Here is a 23,471-nt window from a genome sequence, read left to right as displayed (position 1 = left end):
ATATACATTGCACTTCAGTTTGCAGCAGAGCTGCACTTCTGAAGGAAATCTCCTGATCTCTCCCACTTACCGTGCTTCTGTTCACACTGTAAAGCAACCCTGCAGCTCATAAACCAGAGTTTTTTCAACTGCAGTTCAGCCAGGACAGATGTACCAGAAAGGCACCTGAATAACTTCAACCACTCAAGAGTCATTCAGCACACATGATCAGGCTGGAGCTAGGACAGCCTGCATGCATATAGCATGTCATCAGCTAATCTCCCTTCTGTACTCCACTGCTTTGTAATACTGACATAGAGTGCAACAAGTTACAGCCAGATTTTCATGCATAGATTTCTCCTTTAGAGTCCTCTGGCTTCTGTAGTCTCCTAGTTGCTCATGTCTAGATGGATGTTCTTTCTCTTCCACTTAACAGTGATTAGATATAGGGAGGAAATGTTTTTACTGACAGTGATTTCATTCCTTTAAAAAAACCACAACAAACAAAACCCACAAAAATCCTTCTGATCTATAAATATCTGTAATGTTTGAGGGTAAAGAGGGAATAAGAACTTCTTCAGTAGTGAAGGAATGAAGAATGAATGAGTAGGGCAGCACCATGTGACATGGTTGCAGGCCTAGGGCTTTCATATTTCTTCAAATTACCCAAAAGAAAGCCACATAAAAACTGGTATACGCCAGGGTGAATTATGTTTTTTACAGAGGCTACTCTGCATGCCTGGAACTCTGGTCATGAAACAGCTGAACTTAGTGTTTCCAGGAAAAAAAGCACTGTACAGCATACCGCTCATAGAAAGAGTGTGGTTAAAGATCCCTATACAGATAGTGACTTCTGAATTGTACTTCCGCATAGTTCTGGACATATCAGAACTGAGCACTTCAGACCTCAAGAGACAGCTCTTTTCTACGGGCATCACTTATTTGCTGCTGTGTTCAACACGAGAAATAAGGGACATCAAAATCAACAGGAGCCAAGCTCAAAACAAAAGGAAAAGTGGGTTCTTCAGGCTGTACAGAGTTAAGTAGTGAAACTTCTTCCCCACAAGATTTTGTGGCTATTAGAAGCTGACACAGCTCTGAGGAGACATAAGAAGTTCATAGGATTTAAATCTATTACTTCTTACTCCAGAAAAAGAACCATGTTTGAGTTGAGAAGCCCCTGAGTTACCTGTGGCCAGAGAAGAGATGAACACTCTGGAAGTACTGTGTATGTGCAGCTGCTCTCATGTCTTTCCCTTGACAACCACTTTTCACTAGTGTTAGACAGGTTATTGGGCCAAACAAGCCTTTGGTCTTTGTGTCTGCTTAAATACATGTAGAAATCTTAGCACTCAATTGAACTGTTAATATCTACCACATGAGAAATTAGAGATGATATTTAAATTAAATTTACATCTTGTTTATTTACCCTAACTAACCATTTAGTAACAACAAATCTGTCAAAAACTAAATAGGAAAGCATTTATCAAGTGACTAGAAATATACGGATTAAAAAGGACTGCAAAACCAGGAGCAAGAGCCTACACAAAAGATGAAAGCACAGCCTTTTTGAGCCAGAAGTAATTCAAAACTTCTAGTGCAGCAACTTGGCAATACAGCTGCAAGTTCTCTCATCAGTCACTGAAAGCTGAACTTACTGTTGCAGTAAGTCTGCATTTTGTCACTCAGGAGCTTTATTCTGTCATTATAACAATCACAGAATCACAGAATAGTTAGAGTTGGAAAGGACCTTAAGATCATCTAGTTCCAAACCCCCCTCCCATGGACACAGATTGCAGCGTCAAATAATGCTGAAGAATCCAATCCTGAAGTTAAAGTGGCAACACAGAGAAGCAGAGAAAATATCACTAACTGCAACACCTGATTTCTCGTCTGAGCACGCAGTCCCATCATATGCATCTCTATTTCCCAGCCCTACTAAGATACCAATCAGTAATACAGTCATGAGTGGTGGATAACTTATTTTCACGTTGTACTGAGCAGCAGAAAGGAAGAATATTTTTTTCTTCCTGAAGACAGCATAGAGCTGCCTTTGGGAAGAGAAACTGGGCTAGACATTCAGTAGAATGTTTGGTTTTTTGGTTTTCTTTTTTTTAGCAGTACTTGTGACAACTATCTAAATTTAAATTTCATTATTATTCAGTTGGTCAGTGGTGTCTTCAGATCCCTATTCTTAACTGAAGCATCAGAAATAAATATGCACAACATGTCAACTATAAAAATCATTAGTAAAGGGAAAGATGCATTTTTGAGCATTCAAAGAAGCTGTGTTATAAAGCTTACTCCTCTACAGAGTTATATTACAAGACAAGAAGCTCATGCACTACAGGCAATAGAAAAAAATGAAAGTATTAGGAACTGTAGGCAAAAGCTGGCAGATGTTAGAAATGCTTCAGTTCTTTATAACTCACTTAAGAGATCTCTTGTGTCATGCCATGCAGCATTTCTATTTTTTAAATGAGCCTGCCGAGTATGTCAACCTGAATTATATATACATATATATTTCTGAGACTTCAAAGCACTTCCTGGGGATGCTGCTGAAAAACAATCCAAAAGATGGGCAGCTGGTCAGGAATATGTGAGCCAAAAGAGTACAGAAGAAGACAGAGTCATGTATGCTGCCCACTTCCAAATTAGAGATGCTTTGGAAAAAATGACTTGGTGATCTGAAAGGGGGCACCTGCTCATTTAAACTTGTCTCTTAGTCTCACAAAAATCTTCAACTATTATCTGCATATAACGCTTCCAGACAGTTTGGAAAAATGCTTCAAAATATGGCAGCAGCTGTACTCGGAAATGATGCAAGTTGTGCTAAATGTGCGCTACCGTAAGATTGCCAGATTCTCCAAGATCACTGGTCAGAGGTGACTTTCTAATGGATTGATTTCTTTTGTTGTTGTAAGGGAGAGAAAGGGTATTCTCACTTAGGACTGGTGGTATAAAGTGATGACTTACATGCTGAACTAGTCTAACTATCCTAGAAATGACTATCTAGTGTTACCAGTCAACCACACAAATGCTGTGTAACATAGTCAAATTGGCACATTTCCTCCTGCCTTGAGAAGACATGCTTCTGCTCAGATTTGGTTCCATTTAGTTATATTAAATCTGGTGCACATTTTGCTAATTTAGTATGTCAAACCTTTCTGCCAGATATGTCTGAAGGGAAGTATGTTCAGTTCACCTTGGTTATACTCTGGGTAAGAAGGTATTTTATCAAAAACAGTGTGTTTAAAAGAGCTAGGTTCATTCACACATGAATGACTACAGGATGCCATTTCAAATACAGTTAATGTCAGTACTCTTTTGACCTATACTTTTGAAATTTTTAATTGGAAATTCTGCATGCCAAAATCATGAAATAATAAAATTAAATTAGTCAGTCTGATGACATAAGCCTTCTGCAGGAAATCTCATTCCATATGTGAGAGGACAGCACCACAATTTTCAGGGTTTGCAGAGTTACCAGTCGTTCTCCCCTCCCCTTTCAAACTGTTTATTAGACAAGCATAATTTTCAAAGTAAATTTGGGAAAGACAGCAGTTATTCTAAACACAGCATTAAAAACAATTTCAGATACTGTTCACAGTCTGCAAGTGCTCAACGCATGAGAGCTGCCCAAGAGCATAGGGTACAAAGCTGCTACCTCAGAAGTCTTCATCTTTCATCTGTTGCAATGATCCCCATCAAAATGAAGTACACTACAAAATCAGTCTTTATAAAACTGTTAAGCTGCCACCTACGTAAATGAAAGCTTCCAAAACCTACAATTAACACATATGAAATACAAGTAACAATTTAACTTTCAAATTTTATAAAGCCAGAACAAATACACTTTTGGTTCTGAAGAATGCTGATGTTATTCTGTACCAGTTTGTTATGCACTACAGCAAACTGCATGCCCAACAAGGAGTAAGCTGCACCACCAAACTGCCTGTATTTAATAAAAAAAAAACAATCTGCATGGTTTGCTAAAATTGCTTATTTTGCTTGGCAAGCCTCTTTTTTTTCTTTAAATAAAAAAGAGCAATCTACAAATTAAATTCATCACCAAAGCAATTTACTTGCTGTTTTGTTTATGCCTTATGTAAACCTTTGTTTTGCAGATCCCAGATACCTTAAATACAACCACTAAACTCTGAAACCAGATAATGAAACATCAGAACCATTCCTGCTGCTGAATTTAAAGTAATATCAGCTTTTTTCACTGAGGCAAAACTTCATTCAGAGTTGTAACTCAGTGTACAAGCACTTCTTCCCAAAGGCTGGAGCTTGTGCACTCCTTTTCCCTTAACATACCATATAGAAAGAAATTAATCAGTAAATTTTAGTTAACTTTTTTCACATTTAAAAATCCATTTCTCAGTTCATTTTACTTCAATACATTTTCCAGAATAAAATAAGTTAATTTGAAATTTTGATCCTGTACAGTGGAAGCAGTGCAAAGAGGCCCCAAAAGACAAGAAGGATTTCACTGAAGCTTTTGAAAAGTGAACTAGCTGCTTTGTTTCACATAAAACAATTAAGGTTAGGGAACAATTCAAAGGCAGCCATGCCTTCTTAGCATAGTTGGATGAAGTGGAAAGATAAGGAAAACTTTTTGCAAATGAGAGGGGAAATTTCAAACTTGAAATGTTGACCTTTTTATTTACGCATTTTTATACACAGACACGCTCTATTCTTTACCCTGTATCTGTGCTATGTTGTCAGTTTTCCAGAATTTTGGAGAAGAAATTCAAGCAATGCTGTTTAAAGATGGTGGAGAAGGGATTCATATGGAGACACAACGACCCCAAAGTCTTTCTCTGAATTACAGCTCTCCAGAACCTGCTGTTCCCAGACTTGAGACCTACTGGTTTTCAATTGGTATAGCATTGCACACCTTTGAGACTGCAGCAATTTAATCAAGCTCCAGTACTGTAATAGCAGCATGGCTTTGATATTTACTACTTTCCAAGGTTTGTGCTGCTTGAAAAGGCTACCAGCAGGTAGCTTCTTTCATGAGTTATATCCCTGATAAGAATACAAAGGAGCACTAGATTAAGAGCAAGTAAAAAAGGGTGCATCAATATAAGCAATTTAGAGCAAGTTATTTTTGGTGCAAAATTGTCTTGCGTTTATCCTTACAGTATTCTTGAGATATTTTTAAAGGATACTCAGATGCGTAAAAATATTTGCAACTTAACCTACTTGCACATTTGAGAGACCATCTAAAATGAAGCTGTATCTCTAGCAACTCTAAACTCTAGCCTGTTACCACAATCTCTTAGCTCTTGCACTGTGCACATAAATTAAACCCAAACAATGTAGTATGTAATGCCTATTACATTTTTAAAGAAATACAGATTTACTTACTATTACCATCTGTTATTGTAAACATATTTCCATTAACAAAAATTTTGAGGAAACTTCTCTTACCTGTATTAGGATCTTTCACTACAACGTCAGAAATCTCAAAGAGCTTGAGAGGCAACGGCATCTTTCGGTTAGCAGCAATAGTTTTCAGCAGCCCAGGAAGAAGGGTTGTACGTGCCACCTGCAGGACAAATGTGGGTGCTGCAAGTGAAATGGCTTCCAAAATAGTTCAGGTTAGCTTCTTCTTTTGCTCATTTGTAATAAGAGTTTAAAAGTAGTCAGGCGCAAATACTGCATTTCTCTCCTATGTTTAAGCATCTTTGATTTAGAATTATTAAACTTGAAAATGTACATACGCTGCATGTTCTTTAGACTGAATTTTCTGACACGGCATATATGTGAGCATAGGTATTTCATAGATGCTTCAGCTGCAGTGCATAGTAGAAAAAAAATACAGAAAGAAATGCAAAAAATTCCCATAAATTTAATCTAATTTATGCAAAAGAGAAACACCATATGTTATTTTTGAAATATTTAGCGCTATCTGAACTATTGCTACTGCAGGATAACAATGAAATAGGCAAAACCTAAGTAACAGGTTACTTCGGTAATGAGGGGAGATCATGAGGGGAGAGCAGGAAGGGCGGTGAGGGAGATCGTGAGGGGAGAGCAGTGATGGTCACGAGGGGTGAATTGAGATCGTGAGGGGAGAGCAGTGGTGGCCATGAGGGGCAAGGGGAGATCATGAAGGGCTAGAAGGGACAGCCATGAGGGATGAAGGGACATCATGAGTGGAGAGCAAGGGCAGCCATGGAGGGCAAGGGGAGATCTTGAGGGCAGAGCAGGGGCATCCAAAAGGGGTGAAGGAAAATCTTGAGGGGAGAGCAGGGGCAGTGATGAGGGAAGATCATGAGGTGAGAGCAGGCGCAGACATGAAGGGCGAAGGGAGATCATGAAGGGATAGAAGGGGCGGCCACAGGGAATGAAGGGACATCGTGAACAGAGAGCAGGGGTGGCCACGAGGGGTGAGGGGAGATCATGAGGGAAGAGCAGGGGCGGCAGCCATGAGGGGTAAGGAGAGATTGTGAAGGGATAGCATGGGCGGCCATGAGGGATGAAGGGACATCGTGAGTGGAGAGCAGGGGTAGCCATGAGGGAAGCTCATGAGGGGAAAGCAGAGGCAGCCATGAGGGGCAAGGGGAGAGCAGGGGCGGCCATGAGGGAAGCTCATGAGGAGAAAGCAGCAGCAGCCATGAGGGGTGAGGGGAGATAGTGAAGAGAGAGCAGGGCGGCCATGAGTGATGAGGGAAGCTCATAAGGGGAAAGCAGGGGCGGCCATGAGGGAAGCTCATGAGGAGAAAGCAGCAGCAGCCATGAGGGGTGAGGGGAGATAGTGAAGAGAGAGCAGGGTGGCCATGAGTGATGAGGGAAGCTCATAAGGGGAAAGCAGGGGCGGCCATGAGGGCTGAGGGGAGATAGTGAAGAGAGAGCAGGGCGGCTATGAGCAATCAAGGAAGCTTGTAAGGGGAAAGCAGAGGCAGCCACGAGTGGTGAGGAGAGAGCAAGTGCAGCCATGAAGGGTGAGGGGAGAGCAGGGGTGGCTATGAGGGATGAAGGGCCATCATGAGTGGAGAGCAGGGGTGGCCATGAGTGGAGATTGTGAAGGGAGAGCAAGGGCAGCCACAAAGGGCAAGGGGAGAGCAGGGGCAGCCATGAAAGGCGAGGGAAGCTCATGAGTGGAGAGCAGGGGCAGCCATGAGGGGAGCTCATGAGGGGAAAGGAGAGGTGGCCATGAGTGGAGAAGGGAGAGCAGGGGCAGCCACAAGAGGCAAGGGGAGATTGTGAAGGAAGAGCAGGGGCGGCCATGAAATATGACAGGAGATCTTGAGGGGAGAGCAGAGATGGCCATGAGGGGTGAGGGGAGAGTAGCGGTGGCCATGAGGATGCAAGGGGAGAGCAGGAGTGGCCAGGAGGGGTGAGGAAAGATTGTGAGGTGAGAGCAAGGGCAACCATGAGGGGTGAGGGAAGATCATGAGGTGAAAGCAAGGGCAACCATGAGGGGTGAGGGGAGTTCTTGAGGGGAGAGCAGGGGCAGCCATGAAGGAAGCTCATGAGGGGAGAGCAGGGGCGGCCATGAGGGAAGCTCATGATGGGAAAGCAGAGGTGGCCATTGAGGGGCAAGGGGAGAGTAGGGGCAGCCGTGAAGGGAGAGCAGGGGTGGCCATGAGGGATGAAGGGACATTGTGAGTGGAGAGCAGGGGTGGCCATGAGGGGCAAGGGGAGAGCAGGGGCAGCCATGAGAGGCGAGGAGAGATCGTGAAGAGAGAGCAGGGAGGCCATGAGGGATGAGGGAAGCTCAAGGGGAGAGCAGGGGCAGCCATGAGGGGTGAGGGGAGCGCAGGTGCAGCCATGAAGGGTGAGGGGAGAGCAGGGGTGGCCATAAGGGATGAAGGGACATCATGAGTGGAGAGCAGGGGCAGCCATGACAGACGAAGGGAGAGCTGGGGTGGCCATGAGTGGCGAGTGGAGATTGTGAAGGGAGAGTGGGGGCAGCCATGAAGGGCAAGGGGACAGCAAGGGCAGCCAAGAGAGGCAAGGGGAGATCATGAAGGGAGAGCAGGGGCAGCCAGGAGGGAAGCTCATGAGGGGAAAGGAGAGGCGGCCATGAGTGGCGATGGGAGAGCAGGGGCTGCCACAAGAGGTGTGTGGAGATTGTGAGGGGAGAGAAGGGTCGGCCATGAGGGGTGAGGGGAGATCGTGAAGAGAGAGCAGGGGTGGCCATGAGGGGCAAGGGGAGAGCAGGGGCGGCCCTGAGGGGTGAGGGGAGAGTAGGGGTGGCCATGAGGGTACAAGGCGAGAGCAGGGACAGCCATGAAGGGTGAGGGGAGATCATGAGGTGAGAGCAGGGGCGGCCATGAGGGCTGAGGGAAGATCGTGAGGTGAGAGCAAGGGCAGCCATGGGGGGTGAGGGGAGTTCTTGAGGGGAGAGCAGGGGCAGTCATGAGGGAAGATTGTGAGTGGAGAGCAGGGGCGGCCATAAGGGGCAAGGGGAGATCATGAGGGGAGAGCAGTGGTGGCTATGAGGGATGATCGTGAGGAGAGCAGGGACTGACATGAGGGGCAACGGGAGATCATGAGGGGAGAGCAGGGGCACCCATCAGGGGTCAGGGGAGATCATGATGGGAGAGCAGGGGCAGCCACGAGGGGCAAGGGGAGATCATGAGGGGAGAGCAGGGGTGGCCACGAGGGGTGAGGGAAGAGCAGGGGCGGCCATGAGGGAGGAGGCAAGATCATGAAGGGAGAGCAGGGGTGGACATGACTGGTGAGGGGAGATTGAGAGGGGAGAGCAGTGGTGGCCATGGGGGAAGATCATGAGAGGAGAGGTGGGGCAGTCATGAAGGGAGATGGTGAGTGGCCAGGAGGGGTGGCCATTAGGAAGGAAGGGAGATCGTGAGGGGAGAGCAGGGGCAGCCATGAGGGGTGAGGGAAGACTGAGGAGAGCAGGGGTGGCCATGAGGGGCAAGGGGAGAGCAGGGGCAGCCATTAGTTGCAAGGGGAGATTGTGAGGGGAGAGCAGGGGCGGCCATGATGGGCGAGGGGAGATCATGAGTGGAGAGCAGGGGTGGCCATGATGGGCGAGGGGAGATCGTGAGTGGAGAGCAGGGGTGGCCATGATGGGCAAGCGGAGAGCAGGCGCAGCCGTGAGGGGAGACAGTGAGGGGAGAGCAGGAGTGGCCACGAGCTGTGACAGGTGGCCATGAGGGGAAATATTGAGGGGAGATAAGGTGTGGCTGTGAGGGGTAGGGGCGGCAGCTATATAGTGTGGGGCACTATGAGGAGACATATGAGGGTGGCTGTGACTGGAGATCATGATGGGCAGCCATTAGGCGAGAACAGTTTGCCCTTAGTGATATGGTTTAGTGGTGGGCTTAGCAGTCCTGGGCTAACATGGGTAACGATTGGGCTCAATGATCTTAAAGATCTTTTCCAACCTAGTCGATTCTAAGATTCTATGAAGTATGCACTTACAAAACAGAATCAGGCATATTCAGATTGCAGTTGTGTACAACCAGAAATACATAGAAAATGCATGCAAACAGCCAAGCAAGAGGCAATCATATTACTGTTCTTAACAGATCCATTCCCATGTGTTTCCTGTGTTCTCCATTCAAATACTTCTTTGTAAGGGCATCTTTCATGCCCGCCCTGTCCTCCAAACTGGAAGAGTCTGATTCAGTAAATTTAATGGAAAATGGATGGGAGTGACTGCTGCTTGACTGCAGGTAAAAAGTTACCATATGCTCAGTCACATCTTATCATTGCTAGTGCAGCATTTCTGTTGATTTATCCTACTTCTAACAAATGAAGTGTTCCAGCTGCAAACTCAGCTGGAAGAGTATCCCTGGCATCAGCCTTCCCTTGTGGTGCTGACAGAAACAGGGGTGGGGGAAAAGCCATCCCGAGAATCTCTTTACAGTTAACATCTAAAGTTGAAAATTTATAATGCATCAGAGAGTAACCTTTCCCAACTTTCAGGGGGGCCAACAGATTTTAAAGACTGAGGCTATTTTTGACACAAATAATATTTAGCCAATTATATGACTGCCTAGCAGCACAGCCACTGCAAAGGCCTGGTCTTTGAAGAACAGGAATCTGAAACTGTAGCTGGCTAAAAGGGCTGCTACTTCTCTTTTTATAATACTCAGTAATTTGTTTGTGGTACATTCTATATTACTGAGTTGAAATCACCATGCCAAACTATGTATGTGAACGGGTGATAACAGTCTAAACAGGTTACAACAGTGTCTTGCATGACTGCTGATTTGTGAACAAAAAAATACATGAAAGCACCCCAAAATTCTGTTCTTGAATCTCAAAGCAGCAGGAGACTGCTTTTAGTATTAGAGGCAAGATCTAGAAAGGTAACTTAGATACTTGGAGAAATTAGACTTACTGAAGAAGATCTTGAGGGGGAAAAAAACCAAACAAATAACAAAATATTAACACTCACAGACTGCTGAAACTTTTCTAAACCTTTCTAAAGAGTTTACCTTTGTATTTCTTAGGTTAGAAACAAAAGACTCAAATTTATCTTTCCCGTAAACTAAAGAAAGCAACTTTAAAAAAAAAACACTTTCTAAAACCAATACAAAAATTATGGGTACGCTTTTAGGTATTTTCAGAATTGTTGACAATACTGTACTTGAGCTCTCACACTGCTCTAGCAAAGATCAAATTACCTAGAAATGGGTATTAATTCTGTACTGTCCTTTAAGTATTTAAAAAGAAAAAAAGGAATAACAATTGTTAACAGTTAAAAAACCCAACATTTCATATTCACAGCTCATGAATTTTAGAGATTGCCAGACCTAATAATTCCATTTATATTGAATGGCTTTTCCAAATGCAGTAGTTGATCAATTATCTGGGATTTTCTGTAGTAAGATGGCTCAATTTTGCCACATGCTGTCATACAGAGCACGGGAGTTTACTGCTAATAGTATTTCACATCAAATAAGGTATTTCTCAGTGAAGGAGTAACAGAAGATGACTGCTAGCAAGTTTAGCACAAAAGTATGCACATCCTCTTTAATGCATGGAAAATAGCAGTATGGTTTATAAATTTTATTTCCTATTAGTTTCTTTTTCTCCTCTTTAGATACAGACAACGTTGCTCCCAAAACCCGAATTATCTCACCTGAAATTCTGCAGTTTTGGGGTTTGCTATGCGCACAGCTTTTGTTTCAGAGATATCCATGCCAAGTTTATCTGCAACGTCCTCTTGGGAACACTGAGAGGAAAAGACAAAATACACCAAAGTCAAGTAAGTGAAAATAGACAGTAAGCCAGTGATGAAATCTGATATTAAGAATGAACAATGCAGTTGTAGCACTTGCTCTGAGGCCCCATGATGTATGCTCTCTTGTGCAACACGAAGTTTTTCATAACAAAAATTAAGCCCCAGTCTTAAGACTAAGTAAGCAAACTGGTTTATCTACAAAATGTTAAATACTAACCAAAATTAAGCTAATTTAATGAAAAAAAGGCAAGTGTTTACTTTGGTTTCTATCACGGATAGTTGTAATCTGTTTTATAAAAAGAGGCTCAGATTCTGCCTCCTGACTTCCAATGACTGAAGTATTTTATTTTGAAAATAGTATCTGTAAAGGGACTGTTACCCCAGCTTTCTCACAAAGAAAATCCCTTGTGGGCTACTTACAGAAAATAAAGTACTGTCTATGAAAAATAGTTCGTATGGTCAAGCCTTCAATTTTAATAGCTGCATAGGATTCTCATAGTTAGAATCATAGAATCGTAGAATAGCTAGGGTTGGAAAGGACCTTAAGATTATCTAGTTCCAACACCCCTGCCATGGGCAGAGACACTTTCCACTAAACCATGTCACCCAACAAGTGACATCATTCATTGTTGGTTTCATAGTTCATTGTTGGTTTCAATTTTTTGAACTGGAATATTTTTAAAGCCCTTATTCTCTGGGTGTATTTTTAAACTGGTCAGTAAAGCAATACGCATGCACTTTATCAGGCTCAGACTATGTCTGTGCATGTAAACAACAGATGCTACTGATAAGATCCACATCACAGATTTTCAGAATTTATAGCTTTATTAATGTATTAAAGAAACCATTAGCAGACTAGGCATATAATTGAGGATTTGCTGGTATACTGCAGTCTCCCAGAAGTGTTCCCTTTGCACTGGCAGCACTTCGAAAAGCATGCTGATAGACCAAATGTGAGGAAAATGAGCAGATGATTTAAAAAAAGTGGATTACTAAATTAAAAAAAAAGAAATCAAATGAATGCTGACCTTAGGAGGAGAAAACTGTGTTAAACAGTTTTCAGATGTGTATCTAAACTACAGTATGTTACTGCGATTTAAACTAAATGCATTTTGGCTAAATTGGAGCTCCTCAAAAAAAGCCATGTTGCTGACTAGAAGTATAATTTTGGGCTCAAACCAAGAAACAGACTGTCTATACAAATACACAAGCAGTGTTTGTCACATAATGGTGGGCTACAGAATGTAGCAGCATAAATGATATTTGTCATAGTCAGGGGCCTCACACTGGTTTCTAATAGAGTGTTGGTGACACAGCAGACTGTGGGTTTCATTTCCACAGCAGAAATACAAACATGTAATGTGATAACATGATATACTGCATGATCTTACAGAATTTTGCTGTTGCAGTTCATAAAGGTCTTTGGTTGTAGTGATACAGGTGTGATATATTCAACATTTTAAAGTGTACCACCTATTCAGTGCTGAAAAAAAAAATTATATTTACTAATGAATAAGGAAAATATAGAAAAGTTTGACCATGTTGTATGTATGATTTCCCCAACATCCCCCTGGTACTACTGCAGGTAGTCTGAACAACTTTGTCAAATATTAGCACTGCAGGAAGAAATACTAATCATTTTTCTGGTTACTTAAATGAGTTAATAACAAAATATTAAAATTTAAATATATTTATCAGATGTTAGAATTAGTTCAAATTTTTCTTTTGAAGCTCAATGAAATCTGGAGGTTTTAACATTTCATTTGGTCCATTTGTATTACCAATTCTGGTTGCAATCCCTGAACTTTTTAAATGCATGTAAGTGTTTTGGGACTCTGCATCACTGGATATTAGAAACTTTTAGTAACTTATCAAAAAATAATCTGTGATCAGACAACTATCTCTTAAAAGGTTGTGTACTTTCAGGAACATGTATTTCTGGCCTCTAATAATTAAGTTCAGGAAAAGGCTGGGAAATTTCAGAGAGGTTTTAATAGAATATATGATGGTAGCTCCCCATTTGCTAAAATGCACACAAATTGCACTTTAAGGCAAAGGCTTTGAGTGGATTTTGAACAGAAAGGATTCTCTAAAACTTGTAGCGTATTTTCAGTAGCTGACTTTATCAGTCTCAGTGTGTGGACAGTTAATACCATGTACATTTGGAGGGCATGGGTGCATGTACTTGTTTTTATTTTTTTATTATTATTTTTGAATAGTAGATCAGATTCTCTGATCCAGTTTAAAGCTATTGCAAAGAGGTATGGACAAGTGGCCATAACAAAGACGGTGTTTCCTACTGACCAATCTTATTGCAAAATTTCAGTATTAGAAATCATGCCAGCTGTTGGTACTGCAGTGGCACATGCTGCTGCAGAGTAAATTACCTAATTCTTGGTAAAAGACCACTGGCATGGTTGTAACAAACAATATGAATAGTACCAGTGCAAACAACAATTTATATTTTTATTTGTTCCTCCATGAAAAAAAAAAACAACCAAAAAAACAACAAAAAAAAACAAACCCAAAACCAAAAAACCTTGGTGAAATTTATAGAGGTATTTGTGTCCCCTTAGTGTGCAATATAACTTTTTTACAAGTATTTTTAAAATAAACTCTTTGAGTAACTATGTATCAGCTTATCATCTAATGCAAGGAATCATGAGCAAATGAATACTAAAAAGAGACGAGAAACAGGGTAATCTCTAAACTGTTGTAATATCCATCAGAAAGTATTAAATTTTTATGTTTGTTTTCCAGATTATCAAACTATAATGCATTTCACATCTGGTGATCAAAGTCTCAAGAGAGATTTGCTGTCTTATAACTTCATCCTATCAAGTTAAACTAAAACCAGTACTTCAGCAGCTAATTTTGCCTCTATGTTTAGAAGCACATGCCACATTAACAGTGGCATTCAATTTCTCTGACTTACAAACTCACAAAATAGCATACTGTAAATCCAAAGGACTAGCAAACAATTGCCTGCCAAAATGGTAACAAATACTGATATATCTACACAACAACATATTCTCAGACCCTCTGACCATTCTCTGCAAGTTTTGGTTGCATCACTCTTCCAACATGCAAGTAAGAAAAATATGAAATCAATATAATATACCAGGGCAAAAGTGAGCGCTTCAGTGAATCCAGCAGCTGCCAAGTCCAGTCTCAGAAGTTCAGTGAGCTTATTGAGGGGGAGCTAAAACGAAACAAAAAAGTTTTCAACTTCCACCTAAAAACATTTTCTATTCTTTCCCGAGGTGATTTTGCCTGTTACACTATGGTGAGTTCACCAGGGAGGTACTATGCTTGTGTGCTTGAAATTTATGAAAGCGTCAGCCAGCTGCCTTTAGGCTTGACTGAGGAAATGAATCTCCCAATTAGAGATTTAATACGGGCTCCCTATTTAAACCCTGTCTTTTTTCAAGTACCAGCAACCACTGGTCTTGGGCTTATTCAAATCAGTGAGGCATCTGTTTTGTATCCTACCCATGGTAAATACTTCTCAAGGCAAAGCATGTCAAAATATTTAATTCCTAGGTTCTGTTTTCCCCAAAGCCCTTCTGGCATGCACTAGTCATTTACTGACAACAGAGCGTTTATTTGAAGGGGCAATCTTACTTGATTAGCTATGGTGTACGTTTTCGGAATAGCCATCTGAATGTTGTTATAACCATAAGCTATTGCTGCATCTTCTACGATATCACATGCATGGATAATGTCCGCTCTGGTAGGAGGGATTTCAATCTCTATATTGTTCCCATTCCCTATGACGTGTGACTTCAAACACATCCTAGTCAGCAGCTTTGCAAGGCTTGATGGAGTTTCACTGAAACAAAACAAGAGAGTAGTAATTTTTGAATCTTGCACTGCATTGATGTTTCTGCTGCACTGTCTGAAAAACTCCAAGTGCTGTGTGGACTGTACACACACTTGGCATTTGATCAGAACCAGCTCAGATTCTGACTCTTGAAACAATCATTTTCTTTACTTCGTAACAGTTCTGTAAGGCCATAAAGAATCACTCACTTTCCTTGAAAAAAGGGGGAACAAATCTTACAGAGTTGATCTAATTACCCAGAATAACCTTTGAATTTTTCATAAAAAATAATCACACAATGTAAATAACTTTAAAACAAAGCAGTGTTTTCTAGTACCTTTTCCATGATTAATGAAAACTGTTTTCATTTGCAATAACACACCTGATTCCTATTTTCTTGTTAATGAGTTCAGGTTTCACCTTCTCTTTTCGGTAAGCCAGTTCCTAAAAAGAAAGACAAAGCTTTCCAGCATACACAATGTCTGTCATTCCTACCTAAGAGGATTCAATTTTGGCATTTTAGTAATCTAGGTTCTTCTAATTATGCTAATAAAATGACATCCACAGCAGACAAGTGTGGAATACAAGGCTAAACAGATCATTTTAAGGTAACAGGATTCTTGAAAATATTATAGTATACAATGCAAAAGCTGTTCTCGGTTAAGCTAAGAAATTGAATGTGGCATGAAATCCCTGTTATTGAAATATTCTAATAATTTCTGATATAAGCAAGTAACAGTTGCTGAAAGTTTCTAGTGACCAGTGGATCCTGAGTCAAAGCCCTAAAGCAGTGGTGAATGGTCATGGTCTACTACAGATCAAATGACTTATAGGAGGAAAAGGAAAGAAAACTTTCTGTTTCCATACTGGGCACAGAAATATCTATTGGTATTTTACACAGAAAGTTTGCAATATATTTAAGGAAGTTATTTTGTATATATTTACTTAGGTGTTTCTAAATGTCTAGATACACAAATGCTGAAAAACTTTAGCAACTAAAACTTTGGGGATTTTTTTTTCTTTTAGCTAAAGCAGCTACTTTGTTCATGGCAGAATTCTATGTCTTGCTTCTATTGATTAAAGCTGACATTGATAAAAGAAAAGCTGAAATATCACTAGAAGAACTCTCAGTAAAAATAAGTTTCTTTCCCTTTAAAGCAGAACTCTGTCATCAGCTACTTTCAGGAAACAGGATGAATTGTTTTCTTTGTTCTTGTTAAGAGAACAAAAGAGTAAGACTCCACTAAAGCGAAGCGGCCTGCCTGGGACTGCATGCAAGCAAACCTGCACTTGAAGTCAACATCCTCCCTTATAGACCTTTCACTTTATAGACTCCAAATATATAATGACTGAAAACTCCAGTATTACAAGGTTATTTTAAATGAAGGGCATTAAAGCTTTCAGATCTGATAAGTAAGTTATGGTGAGGCTGATTTCAGTTGTCCACTGGCTTAAGGCTAAAGGACCTCTTACTGCATTAATTTTTCCTGATTTGGAACACATAGGTTTTAAAGGCTTTAGACACAGATTATGACCTTTGATTGTAATCTTTATTTGCTCCTGAAAAAGTTCCTATAACATGAACTCTACACCACAACAGTGGTTGCCACTTGTAACTTTAAACCCTACGCTTCTTTTTGGAGTATCAGATTATGTCAGTGATACTGTATTTTTAGCGTTATCATAAACTAGTGGAGCTTCAGAATGAGTTTTCTAGATAATGGAAAGCTGCAATTGGAGTTATTTTTCATGGGGCTAGAGAAGGCTCTGACTCACTAACATAAAGATAGCGCCAAGCTGAGCTTCCACACTATACATCAAAACCGGTATATACTTCCTCTGCAGAAAAAGAAGACAATGCCACTCTTACCAGACTTTGTATAAATAAAAAAAGAAAGGATACTGAGATACATATCCCTATGCTTACCGGACAGATGTAGGTCTTCCCATTAGGATAAATGACTTCTACTGCTTCAACACTATGAGAGACAGAGAAACAGAAGTAAAAATGTTTTTAACACATGGCCTAAATGTAATGTCTCTCTGACTGGAGATTCATACTCACCTGAATGGGTTCTCACAATATTCACTAAACATCGTGACTATAATATCAAGAACAATTTTTGCCTACAAAATAATCACATAGAAATCTGTCATCTACTTGTGTTAGAATAGACAAAATATCTTAATAAAAAACATGGGGGGGGGGGGGGGGGGGGGAAGTCTTGTCTTATACTCTCTCATTTCATTCTATTTAGCAACTAAAAACCAAAATCCTAGCAGTCTAGAATACTAGATAATGCTTTTCTTTTGCTGCAGAGACAGTTACGCAAAAACTTTGTATCTTTGGTTTTCAAGGTGCTGCAGCATTTATGTGTCTTTCCTAAACTCTGTTCTGAATATACATAGGGTCTTTCATAGCAGATGGAACTACGTCTTCCCAACCTTCAGTCTAATTAGACATTTCACTGATGCTCAAGCGAGAATGTAGAGGCTGAAGGACTCTGTGTTGTTTAATACACTATCAAATAACCTGCACTATCTTTTGTCTCACAGTTAATATTTTAAGATTTTTAGTGTAACAGAACATAATAATGCAATTCAAACCAACTTCTCAATCTACAAAGGTTGTTTTTTTGATGCCTCGCAGTATAATTTCCTTCATGTAAGCAGAACAGCACCATTTTTACTATCAAGGCAAGCAGTAGCAAGAAGCAATTCTTTATTAGTTTGCTTAGAAGTCACTCTCCAACATGCTAATTTATTTATGTCATTAACATACAGTGTTGTACGGTAAGTTAAAAGTGGTTTTGCTCTTAAGTGTCAAGATACATGTTTTAGGGAAACTACCAATGAATGCACAACCTGTATTCAAGAATAGGCAATTATAACTGCTTAGGCTTTCATGCTTCAGATCTGAGTTACAGAATTTGCATATAGAAAGACTTCCATTTGACAATTATTTGCACAGCATCCCTGCTTGAAAAAGATAACTATGAAGAGAAAGTGATGTCTTCCTTCCTGCAGCCCAAATTTTCAGGAGACAAAGTGATTCTTTACAAAGAGTATTCTGGCAAAACAGGCAGTCTTAAGTGAATTTTACTCTTTTTGAAGCCTTTCAGATTTAGAAAAAGTGCTCAACAGCAAAAAATGCCCTGAATTTACTTGAGTTACTCTCTCATACAGACTGAAAAGTTAATGTTTTCAGTAAAAAGAAAATGCAATGAAAATAGAACACTGTCTACAGAGCAAACCTCAAACTGTGTTGAGGGAACTCCACACAGGTCTACAACTTATCCTGCCTGCCCTTTTGAAATGGGAGGCTGGCTCTATAAACACCTGGCTATCATAGCTCCTTGTATTGGAGCCCTACCATCCAGAGGGAAAACAATATTAAAGCATATCAAAAGCAAGAAAGATTAATTTACCTTTGTGATATCTGTGCCTGTACATTCAATAAACACATTTTTTGTGTTTACGGTTATTTTTGTATGATCTCCTAAAACATGTAAAGAAGACAAAATGTTAAAAAATGTTACTGCTTTTCTTGCAACAACACTGATACTGACTCTTTTTGTGATTCAGAAAGATGACTGTCATCTTCTGCAGCTTAAAAAGGCACTGTCTACTGCACCAACATTCACAATTCTTACCAGAATAGCAGCTCTTCTTATTTTTAAATTTATGAAACAGAAAGAGGAAAGAGACAGACCAGACTCATATCTGGTTATGCTTTACACTGAAAAACACACAAATCTACAGGTATTCCAGTATCCTGTCGAAAAAGGAAACCATCAGACTAGTGGCCATCTGCTGGTTGCAAGCTGGTTCTACACTTCCAGCGCATCTTTAAGTAACACGTTTGCATTCGATGTGTGATGTGCATACAAAAGCAGCCTTGGACAGGAATTAAATGCTTTCTAAAAAGTGATTTAGGCTGATCAATACCCATAGATACATCTCTGAATAACCTACATCTCTTGACATTACCTCCAGATACATTATGGGTTTTTCTACATTAGTGATTCAGGTCCTAGTATGGGTTCCTATTAGGCATGAATTCGTTTTGTGTCTGTACTGGAAGTCATTAGGATTAATGGGAGTCATGAGTCACTGAAGCACATCACTGATGCAGTCAAAACTGTTTCTTGTCTGGAAGAAGCAAGATAGAACATACAACTTAGGGGCATCACCTAAAGTATCTCTCTTGCAAACTCGACGCAAAGTCCCACAAGTAGTTCGCTCCCTACAAAAGTGGGGTCCAGTTAGTAAGCCACAACCAATCTAGAGCACCTGTAGAGCACCTGTAGGGAAATCTGTCTCATATTGCCTGTTGGGTACGGATGTGCAGTGCATACCTTGAATGGATTTCACTGCTGGTGAGCATACAGCTTGGACATACAGATTCCTAGAACTGTGCGGGATCATGACAAATCTAACCTTGTCCTTCTCACCTTTCATTGAACCCCACAGGAGGCAAAGGGAAGCACGCTGTTGGATATACATGGACACTCCTTTGTTTCCTTTGTTTGACCCTGAGAAAGTCATTCAGCTTCTGTTTTCATTTCCTACCTGAGAAACTAGGTCACAGTTAGACTGAAAGTTAAGTGCACTGGAGATCTTAAGACTGAGACATCTTGTATGCCTCTCCCTTTGATGCTGCGCTGTACCTCTCCGCAGATGAAATATATTCAGCATTTCTGGACTTACTTCAAAACAAATATAACCTTTCACTTAAGTGCTTGTAGATAATCCAAAAAGCCAGCAGAGGTGTTTACATTTCCTTAACTGTTTAAAAAGTACCTTTAAACTGGAAGCCTCTCTCAAATGCTTAGAGCCTTAAACTTAGAGACAGGTATTAAATTTAGCTCAACCTTTTAAATTGATAAAATGTAAGTATGCAATCCTAAACATGGAACACTCCAAAACTGGAATGAGCCTAAAAAACAAGGATGAGACACAGTGGTTGATACAATTTTCCATTCAGAATAGCTATTCTTACCACTCCCTGACATAGAGTTTGAGCTGCCTTTTAAGAAGACTTCAGTTAGCTATTTAAGATATGGGTAAGACTGATTAGCAAAAATACATCCAAAAGGGATTATCACTGCAGAGTTTATGTGTCAGTGTACAGGAAAGTTACTGATTGTTGATTTAAATATACAAGGATACTGAAATATCTTTGTTAAAGGAGTAATTCTAGCCATATCATTAAGTGGCTTTAGTAACCATGGTTCTCAAAAATCATCCAGTTTCTTCTGCATTCAGAAGAAAACTATGTTTAGAAACAGTAAAGAAGTATAGACCAATTTATTCTTTTTAAGCCATTAAAGTCTTCTGGAATCACTTCTGTGATAGCAGAAGAAGCTAAGAAGTGGTTCACACTGCTGTTACATAAGCTGGGCTTAAGACTTGGGTGAAAAGTTCTCTACTGTAACCATATAACATGGAGTACAGACTATTACAGTTACCAGTTTACAAAATAATTTCTTACACGCTTCTTTTAGCTAAATGTCTGATGAACAATGTTTATACATGCAAAGAAAATGCTTTCCTAACAAAGGCTCCTGTCACAAGGAAACTTCTTGAGTTCTAGAAGGGTATGAAGAGCTAAACACAGGGGTTTGCAGAGGGACTCTTGATGAGGATGAGAAAAAAGGAATACCAGCAGCCTAGGGAGGGAGCAAAAAAATTGGCTGCATTTAAACTGAAATAAGACTCTGTGAAATTATAAGTGAAACAATTTTAAGAGGCCAGAATAACCCTTATTACACATCAATATTTCTGTAAGATACTCTAACTCATACATTACCAGCAGCTATAGTATAAACTAGTCTTAAGTAATCTTACCGTTGATGATTGGTGGCATGGACAGAACAACACCACTGCTGTCATAAATGACAGGATAAAGTGGCTTGTTTTCAATTAGGTGTAAATAGTGCCGAAGGTGGCTGTCAGTCTGGAGAAACAAAGCACAACCTAAGTTTCATGTTAGCTCACTTGTGCTACAGTCCTTTGCTGAGAGATTAACAGGAATTTTGAAAGAGTAAAGGATTGGCCTCAGAGCTAGGTACTTGACTAGCAAAAGCTGTTTGCTCTCAGAAGCAAGAAAACCTTGAAAAGAGAGAACTGGATTTTTTGTTTTCTTCAGAAGTGTTAAAAATTATTCTTGAAGGATTCTCTCAAAGATGCATAGGCTGTACTGTCCAAACCACAGCAGACTTTTAATTGCAAATCCATGGGCACACATCCTTACTTTAGAGCAACTTTCTTTAGAAATGACAAAAATTAGCATTACAATACTTTTAATTATGAGCTGCTGAATACTGACACATTTATGCTTAAATTTGATTAAAAATTCACATCTGTTCCAATGACATAGGTATATACTGTTCCAAAAGCATCGTTTACTTTACGTCTTTCTGATACTCCTTGTTTCCTAGCACTCTTACTCATCTTCAGTCAGACATCTTTTGAGAATTTATCTCTAGGACCAGTATATGTGCTCCAGAACAGCTGTATATTGTAATGATGGTGATAACAGTATTGTTTTCAATGCTGACATTTAGTGACACATGTAAACATTGTAAAATTAGACCTGATAGAACCTTTTCCTAGCATTTACCAGGTCTCCTCAGATGCTGGGCCAAGAGCAGGGCCAGCAGACTTAACTTGAGCCTTTTACACAGCTACCCTTGCCTAACATATAGTTGTGTAAATAATTCAACATCTTCCCCAAGTAAACTGTCCAAATTAACATAACATTAAAAAACCCTGGTATTTTTTACCCCAAACTTTTGTCACTTTGTAGACTGAGTATCTTACCAGGGTAGACAGATAAATATACAACTCTTTTACAGTATTAAGAGCATCATGAAGAATAAACAGTCTTTGTGATGATAAATCAGTGGGTTAATGTAACTATTCTAATATTTGTGCTTAGCCACAAAACACCGTAGTGTATCTTCCATGAACAGTAAAGTATTACATGCATTTCTCATGAATAAGCAAAATGTCGAATGTCCACTGGCTGAAGCTACATAAAGTAACTGTTTTATTTGTAAGAACAACTCTTAACAACAAGGAAATGAGAGACGTTAAGCCTTGGAAATGTATCTTCCTGCATTTAGTGCAACAAGTCTAAAAAATTCCACTTACCCGATAGAGATCCATAATCTGTGAAGCTGTGTACTCCTGAGATTGATTCAAGGGCTTGAATTTAATTTCAGAAGGTGCTTTAGCTGTATAAGTAAATGGACCAGAGACAGTGTCCAAGTCATGGGTACCTATTGCTACTAATGCTCTTCTCCTACAAAGACGGAAGACAAAATAATGATTTTGTTAGTAATATCAGGGGTTCCTTTGAGACAGTATCTCATGAGTCTATATACTCCAATGCACTCATAGGATTTACTGAAAAAGTAAAAGGGCAATTGTGAAAAGCCTTGAAAATTATTTTCAGGAATAACATTTTAATGAATGGCAACAACACAACAGTCAAAGACAAATCCAATGGGACTGTGGCAAACACTTTTTTCAGCTGTTGTAGGAACTGTAACAGCTATTTATGTTGACAAATATTGAGAGCAGGTGGAAACAGGCAGGGAAATTAGGAAGGATTAAGAGAGCTGTTATAAAATATTTTCCTTAGCACAAATAAAAACACAAACATAATCCTCTCTGCAATAGCAATGTGTAGTCTTAACATATGATAAAATCATACACATGGACACTATACACTAATTTTAAGCACTAACCTGCAAATATTTTGGTGTAGTTTTTCTTGGAGGTCAATGAAACTATCATAACGTTCCTTGGTAAAAGTTATGTCACGAAGGACTGCAGCTACAGCATGAGGACGGACTTGGACAGTCTGCAGTTTACAACAGCAACACATTATAAAGTTCAAGCGCACAGAATATACAAAACTAAAACTGATTAAATGTGCACTTTTCATCTGAAATCTTCTTTTGTAAAGTAGTACTCAAAAAGAAAATTAATGGAAAGACATTAGAATCCCAAAGGGAAAAACAAACCAACCAACCCACTCCAGGTCTTGAGGGAAGCTTCCAGTATACTATGTAATGGCCCAGAAGGTTGATGCACTGTGAGCATATGAAACTTTGATTTGATCTGCTACTAGGTTCACTCAAAATAATTTGTCTATTGTTCCATCCCCTCAGCTTCCTGAAATATAAATCCAAATAAGTAGATACATTTCTTTAACTCTCTGCAAATACAATTTCCAGCCTCACTGCCCTCATTAAATTGGTACTAGTACCTATCTTGCTGGTTCAGAAACTCTCAATAAATTTACAAAGGTGCAGTAAACACTTTTACCTTTTCAGTGATAATCAGCTTCTGACCTTCACCTTCAGCTGGTATTATCTTTTCATATCTAGGGAGACTTATCCTAGAATAAAACCAGAAATAAGTCTGTAACTGAAAGAATGAATATTCCCCAAATGCAGGAAAATTCACAGTAATCTAGCA

General features: G+C 40.0%; 1 protein-coding gene across 1 annotated transcript in view; it reads right to left on the bottom strand.

The window, feature by feature from the left end:
- The window catches only part of FARSB (phenylalanyl-tRNA synthetase subunit beta), a 42,021-nt gene that overhangs the window by 15,783 nt on the left and 2,767 nt on the right, over window positions 1-23,471 (bottom strand). The window contains exons 4-15 of the mRNA XM_061453036.1: window positions 23,319-23,391; window positions 22,736-22,851; window positions 22,137-22,287; window positions 20,829-20,937; window positions 18,407-18,477; window positions 17,044-17,105; window positions 16,906-16,957; window positions 15,361-15,422; window positions 14,780-14,987; window positions 14,277-14,357; window positions 11,054-11,146; window positions 5,419-5,536 (exon numbers count right to left, since the gene is read on the bottom strand). Coding sequence (XP_061309020.1) covers window positions 5,419-5,536; window positions 11,054-11,146; window positions 14,277-14,357; window positions 14,780-14,987; window positions 15,361-15,422; window positions 16,906-16,957; window positions 17,044-17,105; window positions 18,407-18,477; window positions 20,829-20,937; window positions 22,137-22,287; window positions 22,736-22,851; window positions 23,319-23,391 — 1,196 coding nt within the window. The remainder of the gene's footprint in view (window positions 1-5,418; window positions 5,537-11,053; window positions 11,147-14,276; window positions 14,358-14,779; window positions 14,988-15,360; window positions 15,423-16,905; window positions 16,958-17,043; window positions 17,106-18,406; window positions 18,478-20,828; window positions 20,938-22,136; window positions 22,288-22,735; window positions 22,852-23,318; window positions 23,392-23,471) is intronic.

Source organism: Pezoporus flaviventris, unplaced genomic scaffold, assembly GCF_033815535.1.
Source record: "Pezoporus flaviventris isolate CSIRO_AGI_PZ_B2104156 unplaced genomic scaffold, CSIRO_AGI_Pfla_v1 ptg000013l, whole genome shotgun sequence".
In the NCBI taxonomy this organism is placed as follows: Eukaryota; Metazoa; Chordata; class Aves; order Psittaciformes; family Psittacidae; genus Pezoporus; species Pezoporus flaviventris.
This window is presented reverse-complemented; position numbering and strand designations above follow the sequence as displayed.